General features: G+C 36.4%; 1 protein-coding gene and 1 long non-coding RNA gene across 15 annotated transcripts in view; one reads left to right on the top strand and one right to left on the bottom strand.

Annotated features, from left to right (window-relative positions):
• The window catches only part of Bnc2 (basonuclin zinc finger protein 2), a 413,108-nt gene that overhangs the window by 142,749 nt on the left and 257,005 nt on the right, over positions 1 to 13,354 (bottom strand). For all 14 annotated transcript variants that reach the window (XM_078047672.1, XM_078047668.1, XM_078047669.1 and 11 more), the window contains one exon: positions 2,155 to 2,257. In XM_078047672.1, coding sequence (XP_077903798.1) covers positions 2,155 to 2,257 — 103 coding nt within the window. The remainder of the gene's footprint in view (positions 1 to 2,154; positions 2,258 to 13,354) is intronic.
• Positions 1,830 to 10,488, top strand: LOC144377289 (uncharacterized). The gene is made up of 2 exons (XR_013438140.1): positions 1,830 to 2,299; positions 9,881 to 10,488. It is a non-coding gene; the product is annotated as an uncharacterized LOC144377289 (long non-coding RNA).

Raw genomic sequence — 13,354 nt, forward strand, 5'->3', positions numbered from 1 at the left:
AGATAGATAAAACAAACTCTAGTGACACAGCCAACTTTTATACTCAGAAAGCTCCCACAGTAGATAGATGATGTTAATACAAGGTGGCTTTAGGGAAAATTTAAAAAAAAAATCAGTGAATAAATGAAAAGCCTTTTGTTTAATGATTAACCTCTCTGTTCAACTACTGAACAGTTTGTTATTTTTAACATGTAGAATTTATTAAAGGTTTCATAGATTTTCTTCTTAATTTTCACTGTAAGACAATGAAGTAGCTATTATGATTGGGGGGCAGGGTTTGCTGGGGATTGAATCTAGGGCCTCGTACATGCTTGGCACATACTCCTGCACTGGGTTAACCCAAGGCCTAAAGGAGGTATTATTATTAATCATATTTTACAGATAACAAAACAGAGAGTCATATTGGGTAATAGGACACTGAAGTGGAACAATCAGGATTGAGCCTGAGAACATTCTATGCCCAATGTCCTTGTGATTCCAGATGGATTAATAATAAACTCTGAACCCATTATCTGGAAATTGCATACTTCCTCAGGGAAAGAAGGATGGCTGGGCAGTGCCATGGGCTATGTTGAGATCAGGACTCCTTGAGTCTCAGATTGTGACTGTATTTGGAGATGGGGCCTGTAAGGAGGTGATTACATCTGACAGGTGTCTTTCTAAGAGGAAATGAAGATATACAAGAAGATGCCACAAAAAATTATTTTTTAAAAAAGAAAGAAGATGTCACAGGTATGTGCCCAAAGATAAATGTCACATTAGGATAGCCTTCTGCAAACCAGGAAGAAAGGCCTCGGAATGGAACTAACTCTGATCTTGAATCTGACCTTGAATTCTACCTTCCATAAGTATGAGAAAATAAACCTCTGTCCCTTAAGCTACCCAGTCTTTGGTATTTTGTTAAAGAAACCATGGCCAACTAATATAGAAAGAAAGAAGAAATCATCCAACATTGTAACATGCACAAACTGTAAATGTTACAGCAGTTCATCTGTTTTTCAAGACAGAACTAGGAGCTCTTACAGATTCTGGCTTCATCAATGGATAGGAACGTGTCCCATTCCCAAGGATCATGGGATTGTGGTTGTGTCACCCTACCACACTTTTTCCAACAACATCCCCTCCTGCTACTCTCTCTTTCACATAGAAATGTGGCTGAAATGTCCCTGCAACTCCAACACACATGCCCTAACAAGCTAGGTACATGATAAATTAAAAGCATTTCAAGGCATGGCCCAATGTTGTTACCTCAGATCTTGCTAGAATAACATGACATTTATAAAAAATACAACCCACTGGATGTTTGGCACTGCTTGGGAATGAAGAATATGTCCACTTAAGAGCCAATACCCCAGGCTGTCAAAAAATCTCAAGCCAGGATTTCTTTTATAAACATTACCTATCTTTAAATTCTTCAGTCTAGGAGGTGAAAAAGGGGCCTGCTTATTTCTAGAGTCTCCTTTCACCCAAACACAATAAATGTAAACCATACACAAGAAAATGTTAAAATCATACTCAAGGCACATTGACAGAACAACTCTGTGTACCTGGCAAACAGCCTCCACACTATCATCCATGCTTGGGCCATTCCCAACCCAATGTCACCTACACACAGCACCCACACCACCAACGTCTGCCCCCTCTAATCCCAGCACACTCTGAAATCGGGTATTTATAGATTATTTTTTCAGATACCAGCCAAATAATGTCACAGTGCACCCTCTCACCCACGTTAGACCATACAAATTTTAACATCTGGAAGGATAAACTCAGCCCTAAACACGTGACAAGGGTACACAGTCATCTAGGAGTTCTCAAGCAAGGGGGATTTGCCAACTTCCCTCTGAGGTCCAGACTCTGAAAGGCCAACTGTGGTATGTCTGAGTTTCCATCAGGCCTGGTGCTTGCAGGCTGCTGCTATGTCAGGAAGAACCCCACAGATCAACTGTCCTATAAACGTCTTGCCCCTCTGCTGAGTGCTGTTGGTGCAGCCTTCCTTCTCCGGCCCGAGAATATGCTGAGAGTCACAGGCTGAATGTTAACTAACACAGGAGCACAGCTGACTGCTCTCTTCTACAGGCCAGTGGCTGCTCTAAGAAAACACATTCACGTGAACATAACAAGAACAGGAAGAGGAGCCCAGATTTTCCTCACCATGTGCCACCCAGCCATGTTTACACTGATCGCAAGTCCTCAGGTTAATCTTCCCCGGCTGAAAACATTCACATGTGCAGTTTACCAGCGTGCAACGGATGGCCTGAAAAACAGAGCAGGAAAAAAGATCAGCATCTGTTCAAAGGTACTATACTTTTTTTCACAATTTTTAATAAATAATTCCCACTTCTATTTTTAAAGGCTATTTATGTTAGTGGAGACCTAGAGAATTTTGAAAATAAATGTTGATATCATCAAAATCTCTTACCAAAAAAAAAAAAAAAAGGTAAGAGAAACAAAGCTCATTCAGAATCATGTTTTAAGTCACTCATAGTAACCTTTAAATTAGAAATGTAGATCAAGGAGAATAAGAATAAAGGATCATATATTCCTCAAAATGCAGAGATCCAAAAAAGAAACAAATGGTACTATTAATTTATTTCCATTTAAGTTTATCCACTTTCTAATAATGAAAAAGAAAATACATCCTAATAATGTTAAAGTGAAATGTTTATACAATTAAATGCAACAGAAAAATATTGTTACAATATTACTTCTGAATTTCATTTAAATACTTTGCTAATCTGTCAGATATATTTTGAGAGACACTCCTGTTTTCTCAATAAGACTTAGCATATTTATATTATTATCTATCATTTTCCCTTAGGGATTTTTTCTTTGATTATTAATTCTTACTTTCTTTCTCATTTTGCAAACTATAAAACAATTCTCCTTTTATTTTAATGGTGATAGAAGAAAATAAGTTTCATTTGACTTTTTAGAGCAGAATGCAGGAAAAGCCATTTATGTGAACATTTTATACCTGTAACAGTACAACTATATCTTAGAAAACAGAAACCCACACAAAAACTCTTTCATTTCCTTACCAGGACTTTAAAAATTCATCTTGCCAGTTTATATTATAAAGTGAATCCATTGAAAATTAGCATAAATAGAGTGTAACATTTTATGAATAAAAACTTCTGGTAAAGAATTGTGCTAATGCTGACCTGTGCTCCTAGACTACAGTTAATAAATTTATCTCATACATTTAATTCTAATTTGCATGGAAATTCTGAAGACAGAAGGGATTTGGTCTGATCATTCACAGATTAACAATCTACTGTAACTACCTGAACTGCCCGGAAAAGATCTCTCTGCAGATTTAGATGCTATCAGAGATTACTGATCTTGGGTGGAGGCATGGGTTCTGTGAGCACAACTCAGCTCTGTATCTGAAAGCTACACTCACCTCACATGCTCACATTCCTGGAACCATTTGGATTTTTATATAAACTAGCTGAGTTGTAACAGGAAGTATGTTAGGTAATCTTAACATGTGCAGAGACTAAGGCTGAAGGGGCTTCTCCTGTTCCTTATGTTCTGGATCAGGCAACTTTTAAGTAATTTCTCTTTCACTGATTTACATTAACTCAACGGGTGCTTCTTCAGTTTCAGATGTTGGAGTCCTCACTGTTTTCTTCTTTGATACTTCACTCTCACTCCTAATTTGTTTTTTCTGTTTGCCTCTAGGGAAATAATTATAAAATCTGCCTGATATTTCAGGGACTGTCTTCCAATGTCATTTGTCCAATTATATATTAGCTAGGCTGTAAACTTTGCTGCATGTATCAGCAATTAAAGGAAAGCATAGGTTATAAAGGGAAATAATTCTCCCCAAAGTTCTTATTTCAATTTCAATGTTTTTTTTTTACTTAGCAATGTATCAGAACATTCTAACTGACAAATAGTTTCTTTATATAACATATTTGTTAGCAAACTCACAATTTGACTGTACTATGCTCCCCCAAAAGTTCAGAGTACAGTATTTCCACTAAAAACAAGATGCTTTACAATCTACCAAATTATAAATTCAGATATGAAAACTGTATTAACATTAACATTTGAAGTGCAATAATAATAACATTTGCAAAGAATATTTTTTTTAAAAAAAATCCCTCTGCTTTATCAAAATCAAGGGAAGGACAATAAAAAGAAATTATTTTTCAAGGACTATCTTTAACCCAGGCATCAGCAACATAAGCCACTTTAAATCACTGATTTGGTGATATTATTTTACAAAAATGCCCTAATTTGGTACCATGTTTAAAGCACATCTTCAACTTTCATTACAGCTATATTCAATACCAGAATAGATTGGAGACTGTAGGTTTGCTTTATATATATATTTTATCACTAGCCGAATCATTCATTCACTCACTCTGAACTACTTTATTATTCAAATATTTTCTCTTCCTAAATAATTTTATATGTCTGGTACATTTGGGAATTAAACTTCTCAGATCATCATCCCTTTCTACGAATTCTACTCTTTTTGTACCTAAATATATAAACACTGGAACACCTCAACTCCTTTTGTATATAAACACTTAAACACTGGAATAGCCATTTTGTATCTCTATGAATTCCAGAAGGTCTATTTGTTTTAAATTCAGACTTATATAGACTAAAATTATTCCTTAAGGGAATTATATATATTTAAACAATATGGTCTAAATAAATATTTTGAGTGAGAGACTATTGTGGCTTCAAAGTAAGTTTTATTCTAAACAACATTTTTTGAAACTGCATAAAACTTTGACATGCTATTTATTCACAACAAAACAGAACCAATGTGATCACTTGCCAACTCACCCACACTTAAAAAACATAAATTATCATAAAACTATCAAAGCCCGTTATGCCTCAAAAATGCACATGCATTACAAGAAGAGTAGAAATGGATGAGCTCTCATTCTGGTAAGCAGGTTTGCTTCTTCCTTCCCTGGGCAAATCAGGAGTGCCTCCTGTGGGGGCACTCAGTGTAAGACCAAGCTATATGCATCACATTATCTGAACTACAGACATTGGAATTCCAGTGATGAAGAAAAGAGCAAACAGTTCATAGTCACACTACTCCCACCTCTATGCAGGGAACAGCATTCCTGTCTAGCTGATGCAGATACCAGTTCTCCAGGACCCCCTTCATCAGAGGTGCTTTGTAACTCTTTCCTCAATTCTTCTATGATTATCATTTCCCCAACCGCTGGAGGACAACAACTTAAATTTTCTTCAGCCTGAATTTATTGAAAATAATTATTCCTTCTGCTTACCTGAACCAGGGATTTATTGAAAGAGAAATCCATGCACTCAGCAACCAGTGCTTCTACTTCCTGGCCACCACCTACATTTTATCTCTGCCGTCTGTCTGAATTCTGCCCCTCACTCCCTCACAATGCACTCTCTGATAGGCAATGTTCTCATCACATCTGGTCCCCTTTTCTAGTCTCCTCTAGCTCCTAGACGTTGATGCAGCTTGCAGCACTAACTCCTTCATTCCTGGGCGGTAGAGACGGACTATCCTAGTTTTTCTGGCAGCAACGTCTCACTTTCTCTCCACTGTAAATAAATACAGGTGTTTTCCAGAGCCAGACTCTTCATTCTTAAATTTGGTAATTTCATTCTCTCCTAGGGCTTTAAATATCGCTATGTAAAAACCCATCACTTTGTAGCCAGGGACTGTGCTAAGTGGCAGGAAATGCAAGGCAGTGTCCCTGTGCAGGGGGCCTGACAGTTTGGCACTCATGGAGAGTGGATTTAGACCACAGGCTCGAAGAAGAAGGAAGTCCTTAAACCAGTTTGAGAAATGTCATCCCTTTCTCTCTATTACCGGTAAATTTTTATTCATTTTTGCAATAGTAAAAAATTGCCTGCAACTTACTGAATATTTTACCATTTTCCAGACTTTGATAGGTAGTTGACAAATACTAGGTCTCTGAATCCTCAGAAAATATCGTGAGCTTGATATTATTACTCCTTTAATTTCACAAATAAGGAAACTGAGTCAGAAAGAACTAGGCACCTTGCCAAAGTCATTCAACTAGTACAGTCAAAGGTGTAAGTTTGTGTGAGTGTCCCTCTCAAGTGATTAGGGATCTTGAATTAGAATCTCACTACCAGAGAGGCAGTCAGGGAACAGAGCAGAGCCTTCCTCCAAAAATGCTCTCTCTCTCTTTCCTGCCTTTCACTTGGTTACTATCCTAATTCCAGTCTTTTTTTCTAGATTACTCAAAGGGGCTCTAATTAATCTACCCATTCCTCTTTTCTCCCCATCCCAGTGAACATTCTCTCTTCTCAAATTCCCACATATTTGACTCTTCCATGTGGCATTTGCTTTACTGAGGCTACATCTTTGACCTCTTGTCAGCAAAAACAGTGGGTGGGAATCCTATCTGATTAGCCAGTGGAGCCGTCCCTGTCCACTGCCTATTTCTCCAAGGCAATGTTCTCCTCTCCACCTGACTACCTTCCAACCCCTGCTCTGCACTGTGAGCTTCTGCTATTCTTCAGACTTCACTCTGATATCACTCATTCCCATGGCAACTGTCCTAGTCTCCCATTCAGAGCAAGTTCCCTAGCAGTCTCCTGCATCACAAGGATCTGTCTGTCATAGCACTAATCACAGGTTATGACTACTGTATTGACCTGTGTGATTATTTGATTTGGGTTTGTATTTGCCTCTAGAATTTAAAAGGTAAGATGTCTGCTGGGCTTGTATGCTGGCAAATAAACAGGTGCTCAAAGGGCACTAAAATACATGATTCCCCAAGCTCCTTTCCTCAAATGTAAAATGATGGTAGCAATGACATCAGAACTGTGTCAAAAGACTCACATGAAATAATATAGAGTACATGGTACCCTGCCTGGCAACAATAGAAACTCAATAAATGACAACCATCTTTATTGCCTCCAGAAACTTTCCACATATTATATTTGAATGATTCTTTTATTCCCTTATAATTCTTCCCAATATATTGTTTTATTCTAATACCTTGCAAAATGTTTAATGCATATTTAGTCTTAATGAATAAATGAACACTTTGTATTTGCATTACACATAATACCATATCATTCATACTATAACCCTATAAGGTAGGCACAAGGATTATTATCTCTTGTTTTAAGGCTCTTAAATGATATAGTGGAGAGGAAGACAAATCTCTCAATTACTACTGATAGTTTCAGCTACTCAGAGGCTAAGGCAGGGGGATTGCTTAAGCCCACTTGGGCAACAAAGCAAGACCCCCCCCAAAAAAAAAGAACATCTAAAATACACAAACTAGGAAGTTACTAAAAATCAATCATGGTTTGGTTTTATTTAATATTTGGATATGTTCCAAAGTTCTATACAAATAATACATTCAGTTATCACTAAAACTGTAGTCTCTTTTGCTTTATTACACTCATAACTGGCTTGAACTCTGCAAGCATATGTGAATTGAACATCAATCTTCTTACAAATGACATTTCTCAGGAAAGCACAAATTGTTGCTTCAGTTAATATGCAGTACACCTCACAAAGACCCACACACAGGCTAATTAACAAATCCGTTAGCTATTCCTTGTTTGGGAATATCTACACAAGTTACCTGACAAAAAAATAACATAAAACAACATAAGGCCATGGGGCAAAAAGAAACATAAAACACATATTTTAAAGGAACAATCCTAGTAGAGGGTGGGGCTCTAAAAATAAAATTGATTCAGTTGGGTTTTGTTTCTACAAAAAAAAAAAAAAAAAAAAAACTACCTTTTCATAGGCACTTTCTTGCATCTCCCATGTATAACTAAAAACCTTTTTTTTTTTTTTTTTTGGGGTACCGAACCCCTGGGCACTTAACCACTGGGCCACATCCCCAGCCCTTTTAATTTATTTTTTTTATTTTATTTAGACATAGGGTCTCCTTGAATTGCTAAGTGCCCCACTAAGTTGCTGAGACTTGTTTTAAACTCATGATCCTCTTGCCTCGGCCTCCTGAGTCGCTGGGATTACAGCATGCACCACCACACCAGGCAAAGCTAAAACCCTTTCTTAAATCTTTTTTTCCTTCTTTATTTCTGGAAAGTATAGAGGAATTTACCACTTGGATTATGAAATTTTACTTGAAACACTTTTAAACATTTAATACTTAAGTACATGACCCACATTAAAATTCAATTATAGAAGAAGCTAATCACCAATATAAGATTCATTCCACCCCACTAGTTTCTACTGTAAACTTAGGTGGTACAATTTAAGTGTATAAATTAATTGTCTATAATGACTACCAGTGACAGGTTCACCTTTTCTATTTTTAATAAGAATAAATATTTTTGGGGCTGGGGTTGTGGCTCAAGCGGTAGCGCGCTCGCCTGGCATGCGTGCGGCCCGGGTTCGGTCCTCAGCACCACATACCAACAGAGATGTTGTGTCCGCTGAGAATTAAAAAATAAATATTAAAAAATTCTCTCTCTCTCTCTCCTCTCTCACTCTCTCTTTTAAAAAAAAAGAATAAATATTTTTATTAAATTGAATCTTCTCTTTTGAAAGAAGAATATAAGTTGGCAAACTATGAGGATCTAAAATAGAAGTCTACATTGTAATTAACTCTTATCAATTCATCACTACATTTATCATTCACCTCTGAACATACACACCTACTCCAGAGGAAAGGTGTGCATGGTGTCAAAGGTCAAATGAACAATTTCAGGAGATAGGAAAACTTCATCAAAGACTTCAATCTTTCGGGGAGGGGGGGTATAGAATAGAAAAGTATCTCTAATAAATCTGAAAGTTAACTATTCCAGAACTGTTACAGAATATATGCAGTAATCGCTGAGTAACAACAACCAGGCAGTTTGGATTAAAAGGGTAACCAAAAACATGGGCCAAACATATTCACACTTCATGTATATGACTGTAAAAATCTACTGCAAATATTGCCCCAAACACTCTAAGGACCTTGGATGACAGTACTGGTGTACTGGTGATCATATCAGCAAATCTCTCTCTGTTAAAATGTTCAGGAGATTTTTTCCCTTACCACATGGATAATATGAAACATTAACTGAAAACAACCAACTTCCTAGTACCTTGAGTTCGCTATACGCATTTGTAGAAAAAAATCAGCTTCCTAAATTGGTCAAATCATGATGCAGTTTGAGCAAAGAAATTCTCTCTTTATCACAATTAAAAAATACAGGACAACCACTGAGTTTACTTATTACCATTATGAACTACACAACTGCTTGAGAAATTGCCTTGGGTTACAAAACTTTTACATGAGGAAAATAAAAAGGCATTCACCTGTTGTACTACTAGAGGGTCTTACAATCACATTAGATAAATCAAAATTAGATAAAATATAAATTAGAAAGACACAGAACATGGACCAAAAAACTCATAGTTATAAAGATCTTACCAAAATCCAATTTAAAAAGTCTAACATTGACCATAACACTATTAATTAGTAAGGTAGGTATGTTCTCTAAATTTATGCAAAAATATATATAAATCTGTGCTTAAATAGGCACTGCACAGAGTTTATAAGAAAACCTTACTATAAAAGTTAAGAGCCCAGAAGAGTATTAAAACTATCACGTAAATGCCGAAACTCATGATAGTAATAATGTAACAGTAATAACAGCAAATGAAAAGCAATGAAGCTATTCTGTCTGCTTACACAGTCATTTAAAATTTCATATAATGAAAAATTATGGCAAGAGTATATATCCTGTATGGTGGTGAGAAAACCAGAAAAAAAATTTAAATCAATTAATCTTTCAAAAAAAAAACTTTACATTTGTATATTTGTTTTTAATGGCATATGAAGAAATGGCAAACTGATAAAAGTGATCACTTTGTTGTACCTACATGCTCTAAAACTTCTTGGTGTCTTTTCAACAGAAAGCAAGTTATTCCATTGTGTGACTGAGTCAGAAGATTTGAAAACACAGACTCCATCTAGAGTCACCACGAAGACCAGACGCCATAGATTTTTTAAAAATATTTTATTAGTTATTGATGGACTTTTATTTATTTGTGTACATGTGGTGCTGAGAATGGAACCCAGTGCCTTAACATATGAGGCAAGCGCTCTACCGCTGAGCCATGGATTTAAACACTGGACAATGTGGTGAACACAGAAGACTGGTCGGTTCAAAGATGGTTAAATTTTAACAAACACCAAGAGGAAACAAATTATGAACCAAGGAAACATGTCGTCTCTACAACAGTCAGATCCAAAGAAACAGAGAAGATTAACTGGGGAAGGATGACCTTTGAACACCATTACTGTTAAAAATCAGGAGATTTAAAACCTCACTTTGAGTTTGCTTTAAAAAAGCACTAACCACAGGTCACCATGGCTCATGCCTATAATCCCAGCAACTCTAGAGGCTGAGGCATGAGGATCACAAGTTTGAGACCAGCCTCAGCAACTTAGTGAAGCCCTAAGCAACTTATGGAGAGAGACTGTCTCAAAATGAAAAGAATAAAGAGGACTAGGGACATGGCTCAGTAGTCGTGCATCCCTGAGTTCTATCCCTGATACAAAAAAAAAAAAAAAAGCACTAACCATCCATCAAATAACATACAGATAAACACATGGGTACATTCATATAATAGAATATTAACTGGCCATAAAAAGAAAAGAAATACAGATACACACTAAAACATGAATGAACCTTGAAAACATTATGCAAAGTTGAATAAGCAAGTCACTAAAAGCAGTATGATCCCATGCATATGAAATGTCCACAACAGGGGTTTCAAAAATAGGGCTGGGGTTGTGGCTCAGCAGTAGAGCATTCACCTAGCACATGCAAAGCCCTGAGTTCAATTCTCATCACCACATAAAAATAAATAAAATAAATGTAAAAAAAAAATAGATAACTAGCTGCCTAGGATTTGGGGTGGGGCTGGTATGGTATCACAGCTGAATGATACGGAGTACTCGCTATTCCATCATAGCACTTATTTTTAGTGGTGCTAACAGTTTAATTCCATAAGATCTCGTACCTAGAAGATGTAATGCATCACTATATCTTTCACCCAGTAGGTCTTCAATATGTAAAAATTAAATATGTTAAGGCATGGAAGGTGAACAAAGGAAATTCACTGCTACTTAAATTTGAAAATTCTTTCCATTTTCAAACCATAAAACCTAATTATCCATTCAAAACCAGACAATTATTTTTAAAATCCATTGCCATTTTTTATTAGGAAAATCTAGGGCATCCTTCAAAAAAAATTGGATGTTATAACAAAAACAACAGGCAATTGTAATATTTAGTAATACTAACATCAGTATACTACAACACACTTAGGAAATTTTGTTTTAAAATGACACGGGTAAATTCTGTTAAGTCTATAACCAGAAACATTCTTCAATTTGCAGTGGTGGAAAAATTACTTCAGTTGAGAAACAAATTCAGTTTAGGGAGAGGGGAAAAGAGAGAACAGCATAAACTGTGGGTCCATCTTTATATCTGGGTGTGAATGCTCCATGACTGTGTGCATATGTAAATACAAATAGGAGAAAGGGACACACATAAGCACATAAATCTTCACAGACACAGCTGCAATGAGCATCTGTAGTCATTACCTCACCATCACAACCTACTATCAATCGACATGAGGAAGACCCCATTTAAATAATTTAAGAGTTCAGAGTAAAAATCAACAGCGGGATATAGCCAATTACATAAGGAAAATACTCATGCTTCCATGGCATCAAAGCATATGCAAGCTTTGGAGTGTGGATGCTTTTCCCCCCAATTAAATTAGGCCTATGGTAATACAAGCTATTTTGTTAGGCAATTAGTAATATTAGAGAATCAGGAAATAAAAAGGCATCCAATTTGGGTGTAAGAAAAAAAAACCCACTTAATTTTCTTACCTAATAGTTAACAATTAAAATTTTCTATTTATTGCCTGTATACTTACAAATTTTACAGACTACTTCGGCAGCTATGATGACATAACTAGAAAGAAAATACTCTTTCCATATATATATATACCTATCACCTAATTGAAAATAAGGAGTGAGCACACCACAAAAAATATCTACATTCTATCTAAACCCAGCATTTACTGGAATATATAACTACATATAAGGAACCAAAGTACCTAGGCTATCACAAGAATACTAAGTAATAATCATCTCATTTTTCCTTAATGTTGAATCAGCAATTTTGTATTCCATTGATATACATTTTATTCATTTTCACTAATGTAATTTGAAAGGTGGTAATGTGATTACATTTCTCTGTGGCATTCATGAAAACAATTACTAATATAATATGATAGGGAAGACATTAATAAGGAAGGGATTTATAATGAGATGCAACAAGACTTATAAACCTTTAAACACTTTACAAAAAAAACTACTCCTCATTAAGCAAGAAGCAAGAGAAGATGCAGCCAAAGTCCTGGTCTTTCAGAAGCACCTCCTAATCCTGGGAAGAACATTTGATTTGCATAACAATTCCAGTCTGGTGAACAAGCTGAGAGCTAAGGGAATAACCCAAACCTTGAAGTTGTACCAATGTATACCCTTTCTTTCCAGATGACTTGCAAAGGCCTTCTTTCAGAAAGGAGATCTGGGTCGGGGATACTGCTCGGTGGTAGAGAACTTACCTAGACTGCACCAGATCTGGGCTCAATTCCTATCACACCACCCCCTCCAAAATGAGAATTCCACTAAATCTTTATCCTAGGTATGGAGGAGCTGGTCACTTTACTCCAAAAGCCAGAGCACTGTCATCAGTCCATTTACCAAGCAAGAGCATAAGGTAGGTGACCCTTTAACAAAATTTACTCCTCTAGGTTTATTAAAAATTTACCCCAGTGAAGCAACAAGAAAGTTGTTGCATTTTATAAATTATTATTTCAAATGACAACTAATTACTCAGGCCAAAGAGGCAGCCTTTGTGAGAATAATAATACCCCATGTTTGTACAGCACTATAAAACTTGCATGATACTTCAAATACATTCTCATATTTAACCATAAAAATCCCTGAAATTAGAGCTTTCTCAAACAGCAGAAAAGAGGCTCTGGGATGTCCCTAAATGGCCACAGCCAGTGAGCAAGTGCTTGTTTTGCTTTGGCTGCACACCATAGGAAAGGAAAGGGGTAATCCCCCTTGCCACCCCAACCTCAATGAGATTTCCTCAGATGTTTTCTCAGTTCCAATAAAGAGTTCACAGCTCAATACAAATGAAACTGCTAAGAAAGGGAAAGGGACAGGTAGAGGTCTAAGCCACTTGAAAAAGTGAGAGAAACTGCTAAGTAGGCAGTTAATAACTTTCACTAGGATTTCCTACAAACAGTGGTACATTTTAGAAAAAGAAAGGGACTCGTTACAGTATTTTATGG

Source organism: Ictidomys tridecemlineatus, chromosome 4, assembly GCF_052094955.1.
Source record: "Ictidomys tridecemlineatus isolate mIctTri1 chromosome 4, mIctTri1.hap1, whole genome shotgun sequence".
Taxonomy (NCBI): Eukaryota; Metazoa; Chordata; class Mammalia; order Rodentia; family Sciuridae; genus Ictidomys; species Ictidomys tridecemlineatus.